This window comes from Scophthalmus maximus, chromosome 1 (genome assembly GCF_022379125.1).
Source record: "Scophthalmus maximus strain ysfricsl-2021 chromosome 1, ASM2237912v1, whole genome shotgun sequence".
Taxonomy (NCBI): domain Eukaryota; kingdom Metazoa; phylum Chordata; class Actinopteri; order Pleuronectiformes; family Scophthalmidae; genus Scophthalmus; species Scophthalmus maximus.
Genome location: NC_061515.1, coordinates 31044613 through 31069686, shown reverse-complemented (window position 1 = coordinate 31069686; position 25074 = coordinate 31044613). Strand labels below are relative to the sequence as shown.

At 47.2% G+C, this 25074-nt stretch overlaps 4 protein-coding genes across 9 annotated transcripts in view; 3 read left to right on the top strand and 1 right to left on the bottom strand.

Moving 5' to 3' along the window:
* Window positions 1-357: 357 nt before the first annotated feature.
* LOC118313975 (inhibin beta B chain-like) lies at window positions 358-7806 on the bottom strand. The gene is made up of 2 exons (XM_035639999.2): window positions 6782-7806; window positions 358-3750 (listed from the first exon to the last, which is right to left on the bottom strand). Exons 1-2 carry the CDS (start codon window positions 7242-7244, stop codon window positions 2975-2977), a joined length of 1239 nt encoding a protein of 412 aa, XP_035495892.2. The 5' UTR covers window positions 7245-7806; the 3' UTR covers window positions 358-2974.
* A 1527-nt stretch (window positions 7807-9333) lies between these two features.
* On the top strand, window positions 9334-16867 carry LOC118295368 (ras-related protein ralB-B-like). Of its 3 annotated transcripts, XM_035621724.2 has the most exons (7): window positions 9336-9543; window positions 10160-10191; window positions 10676-10809; window positions 10902-11110; window positions 11201-11375; window positions 15606-15720; window positions 15847-16867. In XM_035621724.2, exons 3-6 carry the CDS (start codon window positions 10696-10698, stop codon window positions 15711-15713), a joined length of 606 nt encoding a protein of 201 aa, XP_035477617.2. In that variant the 5' UTR covers window positions 9336-9543; window positions 10160-10191; window positions 10676-10695; the 3' UTR covers window positions 15714-15720; window positions 15847-16867. The 3 variants fall into 3 exon arrangements, with proteins under 3 accessions (XP_047193037.1, XP_035477617.2, XP_047192995.1); XM_047337081.1 differs by having other exon boundaries at window positions 9334-9449; window positions 15606-16867; XM_047337039.1 differs by having other exon boundaries at window positions 9338-9543; window positions 15606-16867.
* A 313-nt stretch (window positions 16868-17180) lies between these two features.
* faimb (Fas apoptotic inhibitory molecule b) lies at window positions 17181-19760 on the top strand. The gene is made up of 6 exons (XM_035621737.2): window positions 17181-17230; window positions 17908-18077; window positions 18383-18728; window positions 18941-19169; window positions 19266-19315; window positions 19611-19760. The coding sequence occupies exons 3-6, from the start codon at window positions 18612-18614 to the stop codon at window positions 19758-19760; spliced, it is 546 nt and encodes a 181-aa protein (XP_035477630.2). The 5' UTR covers window positions 17181-17230; window positions 17908-18077; window positions 18383-18611.
* Window positions 19761-19818: 58 nt separating this feature from the next.
* agap1 (ArfGAP with GTPase domain, ankyrin repeat and PH domain 1) overlaps window positions 19819-25074 on the top strand; it is an 85712-nt gene continuing 80456 nt past the window's right edge. Inside the window, exons 1-3 of one of the 4 annotated variants that reach the window (XM_035621685.2) lie at window positions 19819-19959; window positions 20036-20125; window positions 22379-22556. In XM_035621685.2, the coding sequence (XP_035477578.1) occupies window positions 20075-20125; window positions 22379-22556 (229 nt within the window). In that variant the 5' untranslated portion in view covers window positions 19819-19959; window positions 20036-20074. Of the gene's footprint in view, window positions 19960-20035; window positions 20126-20776; window positions 21183-22378; window positions 22557-25074 lie in introns of those variants that run through there. The other 3 variants (XM_035621693.2, XM_035621700.2, XM_035621710.2) reach the window with 3 other exon arrangements.

Here is a 25074-nt window from a genome sequence, read left to right as displayed (position 1 = left end):
TCGCTCCTCAGGATCCAACCTGCTCTGAACCATAAATCAGTTTCACTCGCTGTGATTATCTTTTTAAAATTTATCGTCTCAGTTTCTCCGTCGATCATTTCGTGGCTAAATCTTTGGCAGCGTCCTCTCACATACACACGACTCCACGTCGGCCATGTTCTAAAGTGGCGCAGAAGATAAATCGTATATCAAATATGACTCCAGAACATTCGCAATCAGCTGAAGAAAAAAAATAACCCTTTGGCATCTCTGGCGATAATTAGGAGCAGGGGATGTCTGTGTTCTTCAACGTCATGTAGGACGTGTCGCAGCACCAGCACCTCGCAGTCTCACCACACACAACAACACGTCCGTGCATTTCGGTAATAAGAAATTTATTTTCCAACAATAACAAAGAACAAAATATTTCAAAAAGCATATTCATATGTTACATCGACTGTACAGGGATCAGATGGCGCGTGCTTTACCCTAAATGATTCTGGAACAAGCGCTAACAAAGAAAAAGAAGAAAGAAAAACTAGGAATATTTAAGTAATTTGATGAAAAAATATGAAATATTCCATGTCTAGGTACAAAGTAGAAAAGAGATTAAGCTGATTATGGACTGATATTATACCCTGATACAGTGTTTAGGCCTCGTGACTGTCACTAAGTCATTTACAACAAGAAGGAGATCAATAGCTAAACCTCTCGGCCTCTTTGGTTCCATGATTAGGTTTCATACATTTGAACAGAGCTCAATTTTTGCTTCTATAAAAATAGCTTCTTTTTTTTCTTTCTTTTATTCAATGGCAGTTTCTATTGATTTCATTTTTTTCTTATTACTAGTCCTCAGTGCAAATATTCTAACAACCGTGAGAGACACAACCAAGATTTGAGGCGAAGGATTTCCGTGGACGGGACGAGGAGCCGTGAGCGGGATGTTTCAGCCGGGAGCAACAACCTGGAATCATCTCAAAGTGACGGAAAGTGTGTCTCAAAGTGTGTTAGGGTGCCGACGACGGGAACTCCCCCGGGACACATTCATTTAGACCATCCGTGCATCACATGCTGTTAGCCTCTTTTCACACGTGCCACGTTCCATCGGACAACGGCGCCAAGGCAGAAAGATATATTCATATGTCGACTTCATTGATTTGTTCAATTTGGCTCATGACCCTTTGGGACCTGGTTTATTGGGGTTGTTGTTTATAGAATATTCACCTTTTTCTAAAAGTAAAACACCTAATAGATTTCGAATGGAACCAGATGTCGGTAGAACTCTGAGTCTTCTCTTGGTTCGATGCTAAACGAGTCAACAGAAAGGTTTTGTTTAACCAGAACCTCTGAACCTGGTGTCCGGTCGTCCATCGCCCGCCCACAAGCTCCGTCCAGAGACATTTTCAGGTTGGATGGTTTGGAAACGTCTTCCCTTGTTGTCGATCATTTGAGAGATGAACTTGAATCGTCCGATGGTTGGGTCTCTGTTGCTCCTCCCAGCCGAAGCCCGACCCGCCCCCTGCTCGCCACACTCACATTTCAAGTATTGGTGATAGTTTGTCACTGGAGCTCTAAGTTCAGCTCGTATGGTGTTCTGGGTAAATTCTATACATTGCATAGCTCGTGCGGCACTTGTTTCCTCTTCGAAGGACCGAGGGCGGCGGCGCCACGTAGGACTCGTTAAAGGCATTTCAATCTGCAAGTGCTATCAAAGTGTGCAAAGCTGCACCGTCACTAAACTGAGCAATATGGCAACTTTTCACTGACTGAAATGAGAGAATGTGTTTTTTATTTAATTTGAGCAACTGGGGGTATCGAACCCCCGGGCCTCAGGAGAACCTTATTGTTGTGCGTCATATCCCAACAAGGACGGATCGATGTGTGGTCATAGTCCAGAGTGGAAAGGTGGCGAAGCCAAAACCTCTGGAGAAAGAAAGAGATCCTGAACCTCTGGAGGATTTGTGGGATTGAACATGGATGGTGGACCGGGCTGGACTCACTGTCCGACTGTTGACACCAGTCCCTCAAACAAGAGGGCCACCTCGTCGGCACCGCGTCCCAGTCAGTGTTGTTGTCCAAGATCCAGTGGAGGGTTCAAGGGAACTAACTCGAAGGATGGAAATCAGAAGATCGTGTCCACAAATTTGTAATTTACAAAACCAACTTGAGGGAAACGCTCTGAAGGAATCGCTTGAGAAATTGGGCTTAAGGACAGAGAGAGAATATTCCAGACGTGTGAGAGGATGTGATCAGGGGAACGAACCGGTCGATGAACCGGTCGATGAACCGGTCGATGAACCGGTCGATGAACCGGTCGATGAACCGGTCGTGTGTCTCTGGTTGGGAGGTTGGAGGATTCATTCAGGTGTGGACACACAGGGAACGTCTGACGGATCCCTTTTCTGTTTGGTTTATTTTCAGGAATGCGTCTGACTGTTGTGTCTGTTTGTCTCGGACAGAGAGGCCGAAGTGCCGTACGTTGGTGAAGACGTGGTCAAGTGTTGGAACCCCGAGCGTCTTTGTGACTGGTGTAAGGCTTCCTACGACTTCTCACCTACTCTAACAACATGGCTGACAGCAGAGGATTACATCACATGATGCTGCTTTGTAAAGGCCAGAAGGTCAATGTGAGTCTGGAACACTTGAACAAACCAGATCCTCACGATCTCAGAGATTCAGTGAAGAACTTCAGACATTGATTGTTTTCAAAAGTGGATATTTACCGATTCGGAAGAGAATTCTTCACTTCGTCCCTTTGAAGGAAACAGAAACAGTCTTCCACCAGAGATTATAACAAAAATATATCAACAAACATAAATATATATACAAGTTTTTTGTGCAGGCGTACATGAGGGTGTGTAGATATGTGTGGATGAGGTTGTGTGTGCACATGTTTTTTCCATCGGCCATAAATATTCTGTTTGTATATGTATCTTTCGTCGTGATATCGTGAAGTTCTTCAGTTCCACCTTAAATAAGCGGGAATGAACGACGCTCAGGCGCAGCCGCACTCCTCCACGATCATGTTGGGAACGTCCCGCTTCACGATGTTGTACTCGTCGTCAAAGTAGAGCATGGACATGGTGCTGAGCTTGGTGGGAATGCAGCAGGAGTTCATGGAGCCCGGACTCATCCCGCGCATGCGGTACTGGTTCACCACCGCCGTGTGGAAGGACGAGGCCGAGTTGGGGACGCCGGCCATGTAGGCCGGACAGTTCCCCTCGCAGTAGTTCCCAAAGTAGCCTGACGGCGCAATGATCCAGTCGTTCCAGCCGATGAGCCGGAAGTCTATGTAGAACTGCTGGCGGCAGCACAGGTTGTTGCTGCCGTCGCACTCCAGCCCCCTCTTGCGGATGCGGTGTTTGTTGTCGGCTTGCCGCGCCTGCACCACCAGGAAGGGCCGGTGGGACTCGTCGTTGTGGTTGAGCAGGACGGGCATCACGCCCTCGGCCTCGCAGCCTTCGCAGCGCACGTCCAGGTTCTGCCGCCGGTCGCCCTTCTCGAACACCAGCCGCACGGCCTCCGTCAGCATGAAGGTGTGCCAGCCGCTGCGCTTCAGCTCCACCCGCTTCTCCACCAGGTTCCACTTGCTGCCCAGGCCGGGCTCCTGGTAGTACACCTTCACCGTCACCTTCCGCCTCGGACGCACCTCCGCGGGGGACGGCAGCAGCTTGAAGTAGAGCCAGAGGGTGGCCTGCGCCACCAACAGGTTCTGGTTCCCCTCGCTGGAGATCAGGAAGAACAGGCTGGACTTGGAGGTCACCAGATCATCTGAGGAACAGAAACACAGCAGAGCGATTGACTGAATCATTTCATATTCACTCACCGGACATTTTGAAAACCAAACAATCTGAAGGTGGAGTGAGAGCCGGAGGGAGCAGCTGAAAGTGAGGGGGGGGGGGGGCAAAGGTCCTGAGCCTGAAAATGAGATGTGATGGAGCCTGACTGTCGACAAACAGCTTGTTCTCAGAAGCTCTGGCTGCTTCTGAGAACGGTCCCAGGCAGTGAGAATGTCCAGCGGATGAACTGGAGTCTGTTGCAGAGCAGAAGGCTCCAGGAGGTCACCAGGAGGAGCCGACTTCATGAGCTCATCCACCAGGAGACGGGAGATCTCCCCGTCGTTACTCAGCAGCTTCGGATGTGAGATCACACGCCGCTGCAGATTAGAGCGGCGCTGTCGTCCAGGCAGCGAACAGATCACGAGCGACGCAGCTTAAGTGCCTGCGCAACGCAAACACAGCTGGAGATGAGCTGCAGGTGCAGGTTGCGTGGGTGGGATCCGTCCGTCACCACGTGCTCCATCAAACCACTAAAACCTCGACTCGCTCACTTACTCTAAACTGCAGGGATCAAACAGAGACGTGCTCCGCTGCTGCTGCGCGAGGAGGAGAGGGTTCATCTCATCCACAACAGAGTCCAGACACTTTACCAACTGGACATCATGTCGACTCCCAGCTCACGTCTTTGTGGCTTTTTCAACTTTTTTATTACATTTTTAAAGAAACTTAAAACTACAGTAAAAAGACTTTTATTCTTCAGCTGCTTCCTGCTCTGAAAAATGAAATGTTTACCAACTTGGTAATTTGGTTTGTTCCACTTGACGTTGAAGACAATGTGAAGTGGAAGAAACTCTATTCATTTAATTTGTCCTTTTTTTAACTTGGTATAATTATGTAAATGAATGAAAAGTTCAGTGGCTTTTGTTAAATTTGAGTTTGAGTTCAGTTGAGTTTTCATCCACAAACATCAGAGATTATAAAGATGAAAAAACTCTCTATCCTCTGGTCCATTGGGAGCTGTTGTGGAGCTTCATCACATGATCTTCCTTGTTAGAGCAAACAGGTGAGAACTTCTTCAAGAGCAAAGACAAAGAGAGAGTTCTAACAGCTGCGTGTCCATGACGAGTGACGTGAAAAGATGAAGATCATTTTATATAGTCGACAGCAGCTCAACGGGCCCTTGAGTTCTCCCTCTGTTTTACTGTCGGGAACCTGGAGCTTTCGAACACGCGGCAAACAACATGAGCAGCAAACACAACTGGACCGAAGAACCGACTCGGATCCAGATCTGGATCTTTTTTATGGATTTTCTCCAAACGTCACAGATGAAGTTTTGACAGTTTGACGTCGTGGCAGTGGACTAACGAAGCGACATCGTTCACAGTGAAGCCTCAGTGTGTTTTCATACAGTACAGAGCCTGTGGTCACACACACACACACACACACACACACACAGTGAATTCTAATGTGGAGCCGGGCTGCAGGGTTCAGGCCGTCAATCTGCATTCAGGCTGCACGACGGCCGACACAAAAGCTCTGACCTTAGACTGAGGGGACGGATTCAACACAACACGCCATGTCACACACACGGAGACACACACACACACTCATAACACACAAGGACATGACAGACACACAAAAGCTCCAATACGACAACACACACTGAGATAAATGACCCGGGGTCACGTGTCAAAATGAACACACATGTTCAGAGTAACTGTCCTGAGGAGGAGCCGTGTGTCCACGTGGAAAGCAGATGTTTCCCTGGAGCGCCGTCGCCGTCGGAGGCGAGCGGACGGACGGACGCACGTGGGCGAAGCAGGTGGCGTCGTTGATCATTTTCAGCCCTGCTCCTTTCAGGCGCCCCTGAGTGAATTGTTTCCTCGGAGGGCTTGACGCCACGCCACGTCCCCGCTGGCAGCGGCTCAGCGCCGGCAGCGCAGCCAACTGGCAGCGAGGCGACGGCGAGGTGGAAGGCCTGCAACACAGCGGCCACAGAGAGAAACATGGGAAACTAAAAGGCTCCCAGCGGGGAGCAAACCTCGGCCGACACCGAGCAGAGTTTAGATTTGTGTTTTCTAGGAAAGTGAACACAACAACCAGGGCGAGAGCCAGAAGTCCCACATGTCCAACTTTCTCTCCAGCACATTAAAGTAGCAGGGTCCGTTCACGCAGTAAGATCCAGATTCCACTGTCAAACATCTTATGATTTTTAAGATCCTCTTTCCATATTTGTCATCAGACATAAAGTCCTGGAAAATCCCGACCTTTGACCTTAACTCTGAAGTGTAAACAACTTCACAAACTTTTCATTCACACTAAATCAGTCAACAACTGACGTGATGAAAGAAAAGGAACAGAGTTGGAAAATCATATTTACAAACTGATAAAGTAAACCTCCAGTGTCTCAGAACAAGGAGCAGGTTGCAGCTCCACATGGCCTCTGCTTTTATTTTGGCGGGTTATCGTGCCTGTGCATCAACATCTGGTCAACATCATCCTGTTCTCTGGGCTGGTTCTCTTTCAGTCAGTGTGTAACCACACACACACACACACACACACACACACACACACACACACACACACACACACACACATGTGCCCTGTGTGTCCCCGATTCACCGGCTACACAACAAACGTCTCACACACACCGAGTTTAATGAAGACAAGTATCCTGTGTGTGTGTGTGTGTGTGTGTGTGTGTGTAAAAACACAACCTGCTGCTTTTAATCCAGACAAACTCTGAGGATCAACAACCTCAGGAGGTTTTTCTTTCTGAGGTTTGAAGGTGATGTTTCTGATTAAAAGTAAAAACGTGTGTTTCTGTTTCTGATTCTGTTATAAAAGTTATAAAAACTAACTCAGACTTTTTGTTCAGTTAAACATCCTGTCAACTCCTATTATGATAATCTGACAAAGTGTAAATCAGATGTGGGATTCATTTGTTCTGGTGGAATAAACAGATTTGCATTGTTGAAAAGAAGCAACAATGTAAATCAGGTGAAACTGTGATGCTTGTTCACCTTTCTCCGCGAAGCTGATGATCTCGGAGCTCTCCTCCAGCACCTCGTTGCTCATCGGGTGTCCGTCCAGGTTGGGGATCTCCACCCTCCCGTCCTCCCGCAGCTTCCCGGCGTGGAGCTTCCGCAGCGCCGTCACCATGGCCGCCTTCGGGACCGGGTGCGTGATGTTGGGCCTCTCCCGCATCTGCAGCCTGCTCAGGATGTGCCTCTTCACCGCCTCCAGGAAGTCCACGTGCACCGCGCCCGACTCGGGGTCCTCCGGCTGAGCGGTGCCGCAGGACGCGCAGGTACTATCCCGGGACGCCGTGTGCGCCTCCGCCTCGGTGCCGGGCGCAGCGGTGCAGCGGATGGAGAGGACGCAAGCCACGAAGAGTGCCAGTCGGAAGAGACAGCTCCTCATTTTCTGTTCGAGGAGGAGTAGAATAACTTGTTCCCTTCTTGTGCTCGAGTTAAAATAAGTCATAAAATAAAAGTATGAGCAGGTGAAACACTCCTCTCAGCGCCGAGATGTCTCCATGCGTAACGGCGCTGCGCTCAGCTCTGACGCACTTGGATGCAGTTTATTTCCATCATTCAGACCTGTTCATCACATCGTCCACCGCCCGTCAGAGTCCTCTGCGTCCCGGCTGCTCTGGGCCCGTGTCCCGGCTGCTCTGGACCCGTGTCCCGGCTGCTCTGGGCTCTGGAGTTAGGAGCAGCTTTACGCAGAACGCATCAGAGAACGTGTCCTGGTTTCATGAATCATATCAACTTAAAGTTTCCTCCACACACCGAGAAGAGCTGCAGACAAATCTCTCTGGAACATTTTCAAACTTCAGTCCATCCTGGTTTTGTTCCACGGACACGGAGATGTCATCATCATCATCATCATCATCCTCCTCCTCGGTTCTCTACTCAGTCCAAACTGTGCTGGACGTGAGTCCCGCCGTGGCGCTGCCGGAGTGCCGATGCGCAATTCAGAAGGAGCAGCAGCTGAGGATGAGGAGGAGCGGGAGGGGAACCGACGAGCAGCGTCTCCATCCTGACGCGTGAGACTCAGGAGCCGCGACACCGCGAAAAGTTTTTATATACAGGAGGGGGTCACCATCAGGTGGGCGTGGTCAGCGAGGAGGGAGGGGAGGGTTAGGGAGGGGAGGGGAGGGAGGGGCGGTGTTAATGAAGTTCCCCGAGGAGAAATCACAGGGGTTTCACATGTAATCCCAGATTATATTCCTGCTCTGAGTGATGATAAAAACTTCTAAATATCTGAAGTCATCAAGTAAAAGTACTAATACAACAATACTCATCAAGTTCAACCTACAAATCATCATATAGGTAAACTACACAAGAATAAAAAAAAGTACTGAAAGTAAAATAAAATTATTTATATGATTGAATATTATATCATTGAATTATTATGAATGAACTTTGACCTTTGAAATCAAACTCAAACCCCTTTTCTTCTTCTTGTATTTAAATTTTTAATCTTTTATTTTGATGCCAGCGCTTATGTAAGAGGTCAGAGGTCAGGTGAGTGTAAAACACTGAACACATTTAATGAAACACAATCAGTGAATCCTCTTGTAATGAGCCACTGTGGCCATCAGTATGTGGACACTTGTTTGAATGAGTCCTGAACACGCCTGTGAGCATGTTTTAACCAGTTGTTAATGTTTCTACCACAAGTTGGTGTTAACTTTAATCCCTGTGTTATTGAACAGATTCTGAATCATAATTATTCATCCACACGCACAAACGTGCAGCAGCTTGTACCGGTGAGTGTCTCCTCCTCCCGACAGGACGTCCCGCACATTTGTTAGTAAAAACTCCAAAACAAATCAGCTGCACACAAGAGGAGGCAGCAGGTGACCTTTGACCTTGCAGCTGGTGATTATCATAAAGTAAAACAACATTAGTTTCTCTCCCGTCACTCTGCTCCGATCCTCTGAATTCTTACTTCTGACAGTTTACAAAGTTTTAATTTATCGATAAAACATGCAACGAGAATAAAAACATGTTTTCTGAAGTTTGAATCTGATCAAATGTGATTTACAGACAAATCCAGGGACGTGAAGTGTAGCTGGTTAGGCCTCGGTTCAGACGCTGTGATTGGTCAGTGAGCAGCGTCTGTACAAAGTGATGAAACAGCGCCATCTTCGGTCCACATGTGGGAATTACACCAGTTTGTATGAACTTTATCAAACCTTAAAATGTCAGAATTAATTTTCTTTATTCCTTGAAGGTTTCTTTTTCTACATCTTGTTTTTTATTTTGGAGATAATACGACTAAAATAACAAATATTAAACTAAACAAAAGTTGTATGATATGTAAATAAATAAACGTATAAATAAACATAAATATTTTTTGTAAATACATTATATGAATACAGTTGTTTTTTTATGTGTATATATAAAATATAAATACATTAATCCGTTTTTTATCTGTAAATAAATAAAGTATGAATAAATTAATCCACAGATAAAAATGAGGAATTCCGTGACGTCATTTCCTGTTAATATTATCTGAGAGGAAGTTAAAAAAAAAAAAGTAAGATGTATCACTCCGTGCTTTTCCCGGCTTCCTAGTTTGTGTGGTTCGTGTCGTGCTTGCTGGCGGCCCGTTGTTTTCCTCCTCGGAGCGGCTGCTCCTCGCGCACAGAGACGATCTTGGGTAGAGTCCGGGTACAAGGTGGGGCAGCGGCTCCGGGTTTAACTTGGTGAAGTTGCGTGTTCGTCGTTTTATGGCGGATTGTTCCGCGGCCGCCGCAGAGACACGTGAGCGGGTGAGTCCCGCACTTCGTTAAGAGCCGCACATTGAAAGCGGAGCTCTCGTTTCAGTGTCGGAGGGAGAGAAAACGTTCATCTGTGAATGTTACAACTAGCTAGCTCTCGGCGCGGTGACTGACAGCCCGGGCGGCCAATGAGGAGGAGCACGGCTCACCGCCTCGTCCAATCAGAGGCGGAGTTGAGGTTGAAGGCGGGAGATGGGGGGGGGGGGGGTGACAGGCGGGATTATATCTACTCTGTGAGGTGTTATCGATCTATTCCCGATGTGTTCGATTCTCTGAGGTTATTGATTATCGACCTGTCAATCACAGAGTTATGATCTGCAGCTCGTGACTCTGTCCTTGTTCTAAGGTCACAGTCAGGTGACCTCAGTGTGTTTACACGGGGCCTTTATCACAGGGCCCTTCACACTGGAGGCCCCGGGTCTGGATCCACATAATCCAGATTGTTTAATATATTCAATGTCTCTGATAATTATTATTATCACAATATTCTTCTAAATCATTTAGTTGTTTGGTTTAAATGTTCTAAATTCACAAAAATATCCAGTCTGACAACATTACTGTGATGTCATGATTTTAAATGATCAATAAATCCATGTTTTTGCTGCAGGCCTGCGAGACAGCACTTTAAGAGTTTGGCAGGTAAGGAAATATGGTTATAGAAATATTATATACAATATTCGATTTCATGGTTTTTATTAGTATTTATCATAGATGGTAAATAAAGATGGAGTGGAGATGTTATGATATACCTGGATGTATGTTTGTGTGCTATGAATCTGTGTTGGTTTTATATCAGCTGTTGTACAAATCTGCATCTGTGTGTTTATATATATGTCTCCCCTGGTCTCTCTTGGTCCCTCTTGGTCTCTGCTGGTCCCTCTTGGTCCCTCTTGGTCTCTGCTGGTCCCTCTTGGTCCCTCTTGGTCTCTCCTGGTCCCTCTTGGTCTCTGCTGGTCTCTCCTGGTCCCTCTTGGTCCCTCTTGGTCTCTCCTGGTCCCTCTTGGTCTCTCCTGGTCCCTCTTGGTCTCTGCTGGTCTCTCCTGGTCTCTGCTGGTCCCTCTTTATCTCTGCTGGTCCCTCTTGGTCTCTGCTGGTCCCTCCTGGTCTCTTCTGGTCTCTGCAGCACCAACGTAGACCAGAGTCATGGCCTCTGGCAAGAACAAGAACCAGACCTCTCTGGTCCTACACAAGGTGATCATGGTGGGCAGCGGCGGCGTGGGGAAGTCCGCGCTCACGCTGCAGTTCATGTACGACGAGGTGAGACTTCAGCGACGCCCCTTTCCCGACGAACGCCGCTCGCTCTCTGTTTCCCGCCATCTAACCATCTTCTTCTTCTCCTCCGCTCCCAGTTCGTGGAGGACTACGAGCCCACCAAGGCCGACAGCTACAGGAAGAAGGTGGTGCTGGACGGCGAGGACGTGCAGATCGACATCCTGGACACGGCTGGTCAGGAGGACTACGCCGCCATCAGAGACAACTACTTCCGCAGCGGCGAGGGTTTCCTGCTCGTCTTCTCCATCACGGAGCACGAGTCCTTCACAGCTACGTCCGAGTTCAGGTCAGGCCAGTGTCCTCTACATCCTGACGACCTCCAAACTCCGTTCGTCTGAACTCATCGACTGTGTGTGTGTGTGTGTGTGTGTGTCAGGGAGCAGATCCTGCGGGTGAAGGAGGAGGAGGTCATTCCTCTGCTCCTCGTGGGCAACAAGTCGGACCTGGAGGAGCGGCGGCACGTGTCCGCCGAGGAGGCCACGGCGAAGGCGAACGAGTGGGGCGTCCAGTACGTGGAGACGTCGGCGAAGACGAGAGCCAACGTTGACAAGGTACGTGAACGCAGAGACGAGCGCAGTCACAAGCTTTTTGTTATTTTCTCTGTGTGAGAATGACGCTCTCACTCCGATGGCTCCACGCCGCAGACAAATGAGTCCTTTTGTCCCCTAGCAAGGAAGGATCGTGACTTTGGTTCCCTAGCAAGGAAGGATCGTGACTTTGGTTCCCTAGCAAGGAAGGATCGTGACTTTGGTTCCCTAGCAAGGAAGGATCGTGACTTTGGTTCCCTAGCCAGGAAGGATCGTGACTTTGGTTCCCTAGCCAGGAAGGATCGTGACTTTGGTTCCCTAGCCAGGAAGGATCATGACTTTGGTTCCCTAGCAAGGAAGGATCGTGACTTTGGTTCCCTAGCCAGGAAGGATCGTGACTTTGGTTCCCTAGCCAGGAAGGATCGTGACTTTGGTTCCCTAGCAAGGAAGGATCGTGACTTTGGTTCCCTAGCAAGGAAGGATCGTGACTTTGGTTCCCTAGCCAGGAAGGATCGTGACTTTGGTTCCCTTGCAAGGAAGGATCGTGACTTTGGTTCCCTAGCAAGGAAGGATCGTGACTTTGGTTCCCTAGCAAGGAAGGATCGTGACTTTGGTTCCCTAGCAAGGAAGGATCATGACTTTGGTTCCCTAGCCAGGAAGGATCGTGACTTTGGTTCCCTAGCAAGGAAGGATCGTGATTTGGTTCCCTAGCCAGGAAGGATCGTGACTTTGGTTCCCTAGCAAGGAAGGATCGTGACTTTGGTTCCCTAGGAAGGAAGGATCGTGACTTTGGTTCCCTAGCCAGGAAGGATCGTGACTTTGGTTCCCTAGTCAGGAAGGATCGTGACTTTGGTTCCCTAGCCAGGAAGGATCGTGACTTTGGTTCCCTAGCCAGGAAGGATCGTGACTTTGGTTCCCTAGCCAGGAAGGATCGTGACTTTGGTTCCCTAGGAAGGAAGGATCGTGACTTTGGTTCCCTAGCCAGGAAGGATCGTGACTTTGGTTCCCTAGCCAGGAAGGATCATGACTTTGGTTCCCTAGCCAGGAAGGATCGTGACTTTGGTTCCCTAGCAAGGAAGGATCGTGACTTTGGTTCCCTAGCCAGGAAGGATCGTGACTTTGGTTCCCTAGCAAGGAAGGATCGTGACTTTGGTTCCCTAGCCAGGAAGGATCGTGACTTTGGTTCCCTAGCCAGGAAGGATCGTGATTTGGTTCCCTAGCAAGGAAGGATCGTGATTTGGTTCCCTAGCAAGGAAGGATCGTGACTTTGGTTCCCTAGCCAGGAAGGATCGTGACTTTGGTTCCCTAGCAAGGAAGGATCGTGATTTGGTTCCCTAGCAAGGAAGGATCGTGACTTTGGTTCCCTAGCAAGGAAGGATCGTGACTTTGGTTCCCTAGCAAGGAAGGATCGTGACTTTGGTTCCCTAGCAAGGAAGGATCGTGACTTTGGTTCCCTAGCCAGGAAGGATCGTGACTTTGGTTCCCTAGCCAGGAAGGATCGTGACTTTGGTTCCCTAGCAAGGAAGGATCGTGACTTTGGTTCCCTAGCAAGGAAGGATCGTGACTTTGGTTCCCTAGCAAGGAAGGATCGTGACTTTGGTTCCCTAGCAAGGAAGGATCGTGACTTTGGTTCCCTAGCAAGGAAGGATCATGACTTTGGTTCCCTAGCCAGGAAGGATCGTGACTTTGGTTCCCTAGCAAGGAAGGATCGTGATTTGGTTCCCTAGCCAGGAAGGATCGTGACTTTGGTTCCCTAGCAAGGAAGGATCGTGACTTTGGTTCCCTAGCAAGGAAGGATCGTGATTTGGTTCCCTAGCCAGGAAGGATCGTGACTTTGGTTCCCTAGCAAGGAAGGATCGTGACTTTGGTTCCCTAGGAAGGAAGGATCGTGACTTTGGTTCCCTAGCCAGGAAGGATCGTGACTTTGGTTCCCTAGTCAGGAAGGATCGTGACTTTGGTTCCCTAGCCAGGAAGGATCGTGACTTTGGTTCCCTAGCCAGGAAGGATCGTGACTTTGGTTCCCTAGCCAGGAAGGATCGTGACTTTGGTTCCCTAGGAAGGAAGGATCGTGACTTTGGTTCCCTAGCCAGGAAGGATCGTGACTTTGGTTCCCTAGCCAGGAAGGATCATGACTTTGGTTCCCTAGCCAGGAAGGATCGTGACTTTGGTTCCCTAGCAAGGAAGGATCGTGACTTTGGTTCCCTAGCCAGGAAGGATCGTGACTTTGGTTCCCTAGCAAGGAAGGATCGTGACTTTGGTTCCCTAGCCAGGAAGGATCGTGACTTTGGTTCCCTAGCCAGGAAGGATCGTGATTTGGTTCCCTAGCAAGGAAGGATCGTGATTTGGTTCCCTAGCAAGGAAGGATCGTGACTTTGGTTCCCTAGCCAGGAAGGATCGTGACTTTGGTTCCCTAGCAAGGAAGGATCGTGATTTGGTTCCCTAGCAAGGAAGGATCGTGACTTTGGTTCCCTAGCAAGGAAGGATCGTGACTTTGGTTCCCTAGCAAGGAAGGATCGTGACTTTGGTTCCCTAGCAAGGAAGGATCGTGACTTTGGTTCCCTAGCCAGGAAGGATCGTGACTTTGGTTCCCTAGCCAGGAAGGATCGTGACTTTGGTTCCCTAGCAAGGAAGGATCGTGACTTTGGTTCCCTAGCAAGGAAGGATCGTGACTTTGGTTCCCTAGCAAGGAAGGATCGTGACTTTGGTTCCCTAGCAAGGAAGGATCGTGACTTTGGTTCCCTAGCAAGGAAGGATCGTGACTTTGGTTCCCTAGCCAGGAAGGATCGTGACTTTGGTTCCCTAGCCAGGAAGGATCGTGACTTTGGTTCCCTAGGAAGGAAGGATCGTGACTTTGGTTCCCTAGCCAGGAAGGATCGTGACTTTGGTTCCCTAGCCAGGAAGGATCGTGACTTTGGTTCCCTAGCCAGGAAGGATCGTGACTTTGGTTCCCTAGCAAGGAAGGATCGTGACTTTGGTTCCCTAGCCAGGAAGGATCGTGACTTTGGTTCCCTAGCAAGGAAGGATCGTGACTTTGGTTCCCTAGCCAGGAAGGATCGTGACTTTGGTTCCCTAGCCAGGAAGGATCGTGATTTGGTTCCCTAGCAAGGAAGGATCGTGATTTGGTTCCCTAGCCAGGAAGGATCGTGACTTTGGTTCCCTAGCCAGGAAGGATCGTGACTTTGGTTCCCTAGCAAGGAAGGATCGTGATTTGGTTCCCTAGCAAGGAAGGATCGTGACTTTGGTTCCCTAGCAAGGAAGGATCGTGACTTTGGTTCCCTAGCAAGGAAGGATCGTGACTTTGGTTCCCTAGCAAGGAAGGATCGTGACTTTGGTTCCCTAGCCAGGAAGGATCGTGACTTTGGTTCCCTAGCCAGGAAGGATCGTGACTTTGGTTCCCTAGCAAGGAAGGATCGTGACTTTGGTTCCCTAGCAAGGAAGGATCGTGACTTTGGTTCCCTAGCAAGGAAGGATCGTGACTTTGGTTCCCTAGCAAGGAAGGATCGTGACTTTGGTTCCCTAGCAAGGAAGGATCGTGACTTTGGTTCCGTAGCCAGGAAGGATCATGACTTTGGTTCCGTAGCCAGAAAGGATTCGTGTGACGTGGCGTCTTTAAAGACGATTACTGAACCGTTTCATCTTATTTTCTTTCATCGCAGAAAAAAATCATTCAAAATAAGTTTGTTTTCAAGTTTCCATGAAGCTTGAGTTAAATTAAATTTCCTTTTGAAAAGTTCTAGTCATTTCTGAATTAATTTATACGATGAAAAAAGAAAATAAACACAAGTGAATTCATTAAGTTTGTTCAAATTAAAGTCAAGTTGTCAATTAACTTTAAGATGATCAAACTTTATTTATTTGTTTTTACCACTTTTCTGTTTTCCGTGCAGGTTTTTGGTAACATCCTTTTGTTGGATTCATTTATTCAAAGTTCTTTTAGGACGTTTCTTAATTTTCCCCACATTTTGTTTCGTCCGTCTCTCGATTCCTCAGAAACTCTTCAGGGAATTACTTTAAACCTCGTTTAACGTTCACTCTGACTCGCGAATCAACTGATAAGACTTTTGGCCGCAGCTCAAGAATTCACATACAAACAGATAAAAACAGACTTTTATTAAATTCCTGAACAGACGTGGATCAAACCTCGGAGCAGAGATTCTGCTTCCTGAAACATCACGACGTGTTCGGACTCGACTTCTCCTGCAGGGAAACTGCCTGTTAACATTCTTCTTCTTCTTCTTCTTCTCCTCCTCTCAGGTTTTCTTCGACCTCATGCGTGAAGTCCGCAAGAAGAAACTGTCAGAGAGCAAAGACAAAAACGGGCCGAGCGGCAAGAAGAAGAAGAAGCGCTGCTGCATCCTGTGACCTCGAGGTGACAAAGTGCCAAAAAAACACAAGCAGCTCGACATTGTGAAACCGTTAATTCTCTGCTCGTTGATTTTTACACCTTCAAAATGTTTTTGTTTTTTCTCCTAATGTATAAAAATCCAAATAAAAGGTCAAACGACAGCGACTCGATGTTTGACGTCACGTCGCCATTTTCACCGGAGGAACCTCGCTTCCTGCTACATGTGGCCATAAGTACGTGGACACATTCCTCCGGTCAGGGATTTTCTCACAGCTCAGTTTCCTTCACAAAGCAGGAAAAAGTTACTCCTGGAAAAAGCTCGGACACATACGATTGGCCGATGGAAGCCTGTTGCATGTTGCCGTTCCGTTGATTCGATTTCCAGCCAAATTTCCCTTTTTAAAACTGACGAAGAAAATGAAAATGTTGTCCATCAGATTTTAGTTAGTAAAGCACTTTTATGTCCTTTACAAAATAAAATCAGTAAATAGGAAGTGAGCAAATCTTTATACGTTTGAAACGAGGAAACACTACAGGCCGGAAAACTACGATCAAGATAAAGTAAAACCAGAAATAAAAAAAGTAAATGACACAATATTAAATATAATGGAATAAAAGCATAAAGAAAGATATTTAGATAAACAAAATTCAAAGTGAGAGGAGGCGTCGTAAGAGTTGTGTTGTTGTTGTTGTTCATCTTTTTTCTGCAGTTCTCAAACTATCTTTGGACACTAGAGCCTCCAGACGAACTCAGACGTGTCCACATTCTTATGGCCACTTTGTGTCTTTACCTGCAGAAGCATAAAGAAGCAAAACGACACAAGTTGTCCATGATATTGATATATTGGGAGATTTTGTGCCTTAAACTGTTTCCAGTGATTTAACGACTCTTCATCAGAAGCCAAAAAACATTTCATCCATCACTTTGTTTTTCTTTTTCTGTATTACGTGTTGAGTGTTTCGTCTTCCGACACATTCCTGCTGCGTAGCGACACCTGACACACTCCCTTTGTATGAAAACTTTATTCTCCACCTCCCTGACGAACACGCGTTTCATTTATTATCAAGTTTTAATCACATGATTGTTCCTATTGTATTTAAGTCTCTGTGTGTGTTTGTGTGACGACCTCGTATCGTTTGATAATAAAAGAAAACACATATTGATCACTGATCACATTGATTCAATCTTTTTAATACAAGGTACAAAAAAACAACGTTTTATGTTTTTATTACAGCACATGAACATAAATCTCTTCTCTTGAGGAGATTTATCTTCAATACAGTTTCTAAGAAAATAAATGAAAAAGGATAAGATAAATTTCTGTTTTCTTTTAAAATGAACTGAAATACAAACTTTCAAGAAATAAATAAATAAATATATATATAATTAAGAAAATGAAAATGATTGTATTGTTTTTTGGTTTTTTAAGAACGTGTGAATATCAGGAAGTTATTTTATGTGTTGTACGTTCAAACATTTACAGGTTAAAAGGAAGAGAAATGACGTGCCGGAGGAGAAACCAGGTCACATGAGGTAAACAATAAACAATCAGATGAAATATTGCATTTGAACTTTTATGAAAAATCTCTTTTCTCAAGTTTAAATTTATTTCATGTGGAAAAATAACTACTAATGGATGAGAAGCTGTAGTTGATTGTGGCCACCAGGTGGCGCAACGTGTCCAGTTTTCCTCAGTGAATCATTGATCACAAACAGAAAGAAGAAAATCTAATGTTAAACCTCAGAAGCTAAAGTTTTCATCAACTTGTGTCATATTTTCTCCTCATGTTGAGTCTAGAGCTGCAACTATTGGTCCATTAATCAATAAGTTGATCAGCAGAAAAATGATAAACTATTTGTATAATCAAGGTCATTTTATCATAAATAAAATCATCTAAAAAGAAATCTTTGTCATAACTGATGGTAAACTGAATATTTTCTCAGATTATTGATCCAGAAAACAATCAGAAAAAGAAATTGATCATGAATCAATAGCTGCAGCTCCAGTTTATTCCAGTTCTAATATTCTATCTTCATTTAAAACACAAATTTCCATCAGGTAAATGTTGTCAGGACTCGGTGAGATGAGGTTTGACCTTTAACCCCTGCTGCAGGAGGACAGTGACCTCTGACCCCTGAGGTTTTCCACCTGCAGCTCGAGTTCAGACGAATCAGATCAAAGTGACGGTTGTCATTTTATTTTCCCACAGAAACGTGTATATGATCTCAGCTCTTATCTCACATCAGAGACCGGAGGAACCGGTCCGACCTGTGACATCACCCAGGTCAGGTGACATTCACCAATCAGGTGACTCAGCAGAGTTCATAAAATCTCATGTAAAAACAGAAATCATCCAGTTGAAGCCTGATGATGTAACATGTGAGTTTTATCTTTTTTAACATTTAAATCTAAATAAAAGTTACACAAATATATTGAAAAACATTTAAATCAGGTTAAATAAGATATAAAAATTAAAAGTATTTTAATAATGAGCAGTTTTAATATTTCACTGGAACGAACATTTTCATAGCGTGAAATATCATAGTGGTTCATAAAAACATATCAGATCTCAGATATGAAAACTTTCCTTTCAAAGCCTCAGTTTGTCTCTGATTCTGTGTAAATGTGAAGAAAATGTCTCTTTTTACATTTTACTCTTCTTGCTTTGTTTTTGTCTTGTGTAGAGGTCAGGGGTCAGCTCCAGCTGAGCTTCACACATGATGATGATGATGATGATGATGATGATGATGACATCACTCGGTCCTGACTGTGTGTAGCAGCTGTGGAGGCCGCTCTCGCCTCTAAGCCTCTTACATTAATGCACCTGCTGCTGAGTCGACACCTCAATCCAGCAGGACGCGTCCCACTCCTCCACTGACCCTCACACCAGGATCGCGAGCGGCGGCAGTCCAGATGCTGAGTGGGGACCTGGTGGCGTCGTGGGAAGTGGCGCTGAGCGACGGCGTCCACAGGATCGAGTTTGCTCATGGCACCACCACCGGGAAACGAGTCGTCTACGTCAACGGACAGGTGAGTCAGTTCAATCTTATGTTTCATTAGAGGAAAACACATTCAGTGTCTGTGTGTTTCGTGACCCTCAGATTTTATGTCACGACCATTTCCAGATCGCGACCCTCAGATTGGAAACCTCAGATCTATGTGCTGAATGTAAAAGACGACCACTGATACTGTAGATACTGTAGACACTGTAGTACGAGCTTCACGAGTGTCTCCTCCCAAAGGAAGTGGTCAGAAGAGACTGGCTGTTCAAACTGGTGGGGAAGGAAACCTTCGCGTTGGGCGGAGCCAAAACAAAAGCCACGATAAACATCGAGGCGGTGAGCGGCTTCGCCTACGAGTACTCGCTGGAGGTGGACGGCAAGAGCCTGCAGATGTTCACCGACAACCGAGCCAAGAGCACGGAGACGTGGCTGCTGCGGGTGGACGGCGAGGACCGCAGGGTGGTGCTGGGTGAGGGTTAAAGGTCAATGTGCTCAGGCTCAGAGGTCACGATGATAAAATAAATGTGAATTAAAATAAAAACATCTCGTCTTGTTTCTCCGACAGAAAAGGACACAATGGACGTTTGGTGCAATGGACAGAAAATGGAAACGACGGTGAGAGTCGCTTTATTCTGAAAATATGAAAAAACTTTATTGATGCTGCAGGTTAAACACTGTGTTACAGCGTCTTAACACACAGTTAGAAAAGATGAAGTAAAAAGCAGAACCTGAAATATAATGAATAATATATATATTTTATTATATAATAACAGGAGAAAATGTGCAAATGTGCACAAAAAAGGGAAGTTGAGACAGAAAAAGCAGAAATGTAAATATGTAAATTAACAGTAAATATAAAAAATAGATATACAACATTTGGACAGGAATTGACAGTGTGTCTCCTCCGAAGGGAGAGTTTGTGGACGACGGCAGCGAGACGAGCTTCACTCTGGGGGAACACGAGTGTTGCATCAAGGCCACGATCAGCGGGAGGAAGAAGAGCGGCGTCCTCCACCACTTCCTGTTGGACGGAGAGAAGATCCCACAGAGCCATAGCTGAGGGTCCAGAACTGAGGGTCCAGAGCTGAGGGTCCAGAGCTGAGGGTCCAGAGCTGAGGGTCCAGAACTGAGGGTCCAGAACTGAGGGTCCATAGCTGAGGGTCCAGAGCTGAGGGTCCAGAACTGAGGGTCCAGAACTGAGGGTCCAGACATCAGGGTCCAGAGCTCTGCATCAGTGCGTTGTGGCTTTATTTTGAAGGGTATATATATATTTATAAATATCAATATTTATATATTAAAAGGACAAATCAGAGAAATAAACATATCATGCGTCAGTTTGTCTGCGCAGGATCCGCGCAACAGCTATCCCCTTGAATGCGACTGCGACAAGTCAGCAGCAGTTCGCGAGAAGTGGACCGGAAAAAGGTTAGTGTGGCTTTCAGAATAAAGGCACAAGCCAATTCACACAAATTAAAAAAAAGATCCCTGCTTCAAAGCCACAAAAGAATTAATTGATGTTGTAGTTTAATTTAAGGATTTATTATAGAAATTAATTGTGTATGAAACAAATGTGACATGACGTACAGAATAACGTTTTATAAAACGTTTCAAAAATTAGCAGAATTAAAGTTTAACTAACTGTTATTACAACATTTCATTTGTTTTTGAAGAGCCATTCATGTGTTTGCTGTTTTTTATTTGTCTGAACAAAATTATTCATAAGTTCACCAATAAAACCGTGGGCAGATTAGTAAGATTAGTTTCAAGAATAGTAGTTAAATAAAAGAACAATTATATGAAGATGAATCTATAGAGTAGAATAAAATGTGTATATAATGAGTAATAAAATCAGAATACTCAAATTGAAGATATAATGAGAATATTTCCTGTTGGAAAATCAATCACACAATTATAAAGAGATGAAACAAATACACAAAGAAACAAAATGCATTGTTAGAAGTTTTGATATTTTTGTTTTCGTCTGTTTTATAAAATGTCACGGTTTTATTTTGAAAGTCCGTACCGGAAGCGGCGCTGCTCTCTGTCCGTCACTTGGCTCCGGGGGCGGGCGGGGGGACACTCACGGTAACGACGTCCCCGGCCGGGACACTGAGCTCCGCTGTGCTCGGGATGGACCTCGCCGCTCGGGACGCGGGGACTCACCTGTGAAACCACGCGTCGTTCTCCGTCACCCGGATTCATCCGACGCCGCTCGAGCTCCGTCGCTCTCCCGCCGCTGGGGGGTTTGAATCCGGCCCCGACGACGTCACCGTGTAACGGCGAGGAAACAGCGGAGCGACGGACGGGAACAGGCATCCACTGCCCCACCGCGACCCGCCGACTGTTTACCAGGCTGCCGCCGCTGTCACCGGCTGCGGCCCCCGCTGCATGCTCCTCACACGGCCGGGGACGAGTCTCCTCCCCGGGGCTTCACCTCCGCACTCGGCCGTGATGTGAAACGGACTCAACCGGAGGAGAAACGGTGAGTTGTCCCGGTTGTTCCCCCCGAAGCTACAGCTAGTTAGCGTTAGCCGGCTAGCCTTAGCCACCTAGCATCAAGGCCGTTGTTGCATCCCCCTCGTCCGCTCCGTCGCGACCGGGAGGGAGTTCTGTCACGCAGAGGATCCGCGGAGGGTGCGGGGGAGGCGGTGCCCTCGCTGCCGCACATCTGTCGTCGCTCCGGGATCAGGAGCCCGGACGCCCCGGGGAACAGCTGCCTTCACCGGGCAGCGGCAGCAGCAGTCGTCCTGCCTCCTGCACCACAACAAACCTGTTACAGTTCAACCCCCGGGATGCAGAGGAGGAGGATTACATCTGCTTATTAATGTGACATGTAAACATGCTGGGTGTTGTGTTCAGGCTCCAAGAGAAAAAGTAGGATTGAGTGTTTTTCCTGAGGTTGTTTCTCCTCCTGGAGGTCACAGCCGTCACCTTCCTGTTCTCATCACCGCATCACTCACAACAAGTCTCCTCTCCTCTCCTCCTCTTCCCTTCTCTTCTCCTCCTCTCCTCCTCTCTTCTCTTCTCCTCCTCTCATCTCCTCTTCTCTTCTCTCCTCCTCTCCCCTCCTCTCCTCTCCTCTCCTCCTCTCCTCCTCTTCTCTTCTCTTCTCTTCTCTCCTCCTCTTCCCTTCTCTTCTCTTCTCCTCCTCTTCTCTCCTCCTCTCCTCTCCTCCTCTTCCCTTCTCTTCTCTTCTCTTCTCCTCTCCTCCCCTCCCTTCTCCTCCTCTCCTCTCCTCCTCTCCCTTCTCCTCCTCTCCTCTCCTCCTCTTCTCTTCTCTTCTCTTCTCCTCCTCTTCTCTCCTCCTCTTCCCTTCTCTTCTCTTCTCCTCCTCTTCTCTCCTCCTCTCATCTCCTCTCCTCTCCTCTCCTGCTCTCCTCTCCTCTCCTCCTCTTCCCTTCTCTTCTCCTCCTCTCCTCCTCTTCCCTTCTCTTCTCCTCCTCTTCCCTTCTCTTCTCTTCTCCTCCTCGTCTCTCCTCCTCTCATCTCCTCTTCTCCTCTCCTCCTCTTCTCTCCTCTCCTCCTCTCCGCCTCTCCTCTCCCCTCCTCTCCTCTCCTCTCTTCTCTCCTCCTCTCCTCTCCTCCTCTTCTCTTCTCTTCTCTTCTCTCCTCCTCTTCTCTCCTCTCCTCCTCTCCGCCTCTCCTCTCCTCTCCTCTCTCCGTGTCTCCGGGGTCCAGACCGGAGCTGCCGCCATGAACTACCAGCAGCATCTCGCCAACTCGGCCGCCATCCGATCGGAGATCCAGAGGTTCGAGTCGGTGCACCCCAACATCTACTCCATCTACGAGCTGCTGGAGCGGGTGGAGGAGCCGCTGCTGCAGAACCAGATCCGGGAGCATGTCATCGCCATCGAAGGTAAGGACGCGGCCGGGGAGAGGAAGAAGGTGTCAGTACCTGAATGCAGGGTGACAACCGTGGGTAATCCTGCTGTGCAAGCAGAACGTCTCTCTACATCCTGGAATCCTTAAAATAACAAATCCAAGACTTTAAATGTCTCATCAGCTCCTCCTCATGTGTCCTTTTGTCTCTGCTGAGAGACGTTGCCTCCGTGTTCTGGTGGTTTGCCAGGTTGTGGGTTCGATACCTCGACTTTCCTTCTTTGTGAAATGTGTCGTGGAGAAGAGACAAGTGTTTCCTCAGTTAGTTCGTAACTGTACGTTCACTGTCACAACAAATCATAATATAGATGCACCACAGTCCGAGACGTGTCATGTCCGGCGATATATACGATCTGAGAGATACGATGGTAAATCTGTCCTCAGCATCATTGGATGTTTCCGTGGTGACGATTACGAGGTGAGGGCGACTAAATCAACAGCGAGGTATCTGTTTTTTAGCTCTGTATCAGTCAAACATGCTAACACACCTGAAAACACACGTCACATGACCACACAGGTGTAAACAGGAAGTAGATTGTCTCCCCCTGCAGCTGGTTGCTTAGTAACAGAAAATTCCTCTGAAGGAGGAACAGCGATGGTGAAAAGTCAGAGCGGGAACTGTTACTGACAGGAAGTGAGAGCGACGCTTTGACTTCACTGCTGGTCGTTGAGTCGTGACTGAAAGCCAGGTGTAACCATAGCAACAAGTGATGATGAGTTTGAATTGATTGATCACGTATTGTTTATTACAGTTCACATGGTTTCAGTGTGATACACCCTGTCTGTCATGTTTGTGTTCATGGTGATTCAATCTTCATAAAACACGACATTGTCATCTGCTGTAAAACTGTTGTAAGATACATTTTGACAGAAATTTAATTTAAAATAGCAGAACTATTGTTCTTCTCGTCCACGTTCACTGAAGGAGGTCGACGTTTGTGTTGACGAAAAGAAAATTATTGAAGTTTTGTCTCGTCCTTGATGTTCACGCACGTCTGATGAATGTGGACTAAATGCGTGTGGTTTGTTGTGGAGCAGATTCAGGAGAAGGATTTAGTGTTTGTGATGCATCAGGAGCAGATTGTTACAAACAGCAGCACGTCAGCGAATGAGCGTGCTCAGTAGCCACACAGCTGCAGCGCCGTGTGAGCGGTGACTCGTCGTCTGCTCTGTGACTCACTCAGCTGCTTCCACACTGGAAATGACCCAGAACAAGGACGGTGAATGCGAAGGCAGCAGCAGCAGCAGCAGCACATCTGGATTCACGCCGTGTCCCACAACCTCTCAGCACCGTGTGTTTGTTCAATACGTCCTTGATTCCTCCGAGTCGAACTTGAGCTGCTCGGCCAATCAGATGCTCTGTGGGACTCGGTCTCGTTTTACCTCCGTGACTCATGTCTCCCTCTCTCTCGCCGCGGGGCTCATTTACATATGAGGTGTGTTTCAGGATGGATGGAGGTCCTGGTGGCACTGAGCCACTTTCTGTGACCCAGTAGAACCCAGGAGAACCCAGGAGAACCAGAGCAACAGGCCTGTTCATCAGAGCAGCTCTGCAGCAGCGTCTCTTTTGTCTCCTGCTGTGACCCACAGTCAGTGAACGCACCACGTGACCCAGTTAGGCCTCAGCCTGAGTGTTTGTTCAGCCTCCAGGCCTTTTGGATCCTCTCTCCACATAATGTTCACTCTCAGGTTTCAGACGCCGACTCTGATGAGGCTCCAGGCTCATTCAGGCCCGACGTGGGAATGGAGCAAGGCAGCGGCACCGGCAGGTTCTGGATTCAACTCCCTCAGGGCCACGTGTTCAGTCAGGGAGGAAACGTTTTTATACGTACATAGTAAAACCAGGGAGTTTCCTGCCCTTTGTTCTTCTCTCCCTTTATTATAAAACTCATTAGCTTCATATATGATAATGACATCATATGATGTCATTATCATGTGTGTAAAAGTTTTCAGTAAACACAGAAACTTATTGTGTCTGTGAACATCTCGATCGGACTCTGGTGACACTTGATCTCCTCCGACGTTTGACAAACCATAACTGCTGCTGATCAATTTCCTGATCCCGTTATTGATCAGTCATTCAGCTCCACTTCCTCCTCTCTGCTGAAGATGAAGACGAACGCTGATTATTTCTGATGATGAGAGTAAACGACAGAGGCTCGGTCGTGGTTATGTAACTCGGTGGCGGCGGCCGGTGGACGTCCGGTACAGCGATGGTCATTACATAACGACCACCACTGCTCGCCGCTCTGTCCCGAGACATTACACTGACATCTCTGCACCTTTTGTTCATAAGCCCCGCCCCCTCCAGCTGACTGCACCAGATTAGGACAAACTGTAGACACGATGTTCTCTCTGTAAAGTGCTCGTGTACTAATTCATATTTATTTATATATATATTTTTCCTCCTCTCGGCCGTTTGTTCTCCTGCAGGCAGTCGTCTTTCATTAGGCCTGATATACGAGGTGAGTCATGGTCAGTGAGCGCGCTCAGTG

Bases quoted from the DNA above. Each gene is read 5' to 3' on its own strand.
- LOC118313975 (XM_035639999.2), bottom strand. From the start codon at position 7,244: ATGACTTATTTTAACTCGAGCACAAGAAGGGAACAAGTTATTCTACTC. The intron at 3,751-6,781 runs GTGAACAAGCAT...TCTGTTCCTCAG, and splicing joins CATCAGCTTCGCGGAGAAAG to ATGATCTGGTGACCTCCAAG.
- LOC118295368 (XM_047337081.1), top strand. From the start codon at position 10,696: ATGGCCTCTGGCAAGAACAAGAACCAGACCTCTCTGGTCCTACACAAG. The intron at 10,810-10,901 runs GTGAGACTTCAG...CTCCGCTCCCAG, and splicing joins TGCAGTTCATGTACGACGAG to TTCGTGGAGGACTACGAGCC. The intron at 11,111-11,200 runs GTCAGGCCAGTG...TGTGTGTGTCAG, and splicing joins ACAGCTACGTCCGAGTTCAG to GGAGCAGATCCTGCGGGTGA.
- faimb (XM_035621737.2), top strand. From the start codon at position 18,612: ATGCTGAGTGGGGACCTGGTGGCGTCGTGGGAAGTGGCGCTGAGCGAC. The intron at 19,170-19,265 runs GTGAGGGTTAAA...TTTCTCCGACAG, and splicing joins GGACCGCAGGGTGGTGCTGG to AAAAGGACACAATGGACGTT. The intron at 19,316-19,610 runs GTGAGAGTCGCT...TCTCCTCCGAAG, and splicing joins GACAGAAAATGGAAACGACG to GGAGAGTTTGTGGACGACGG.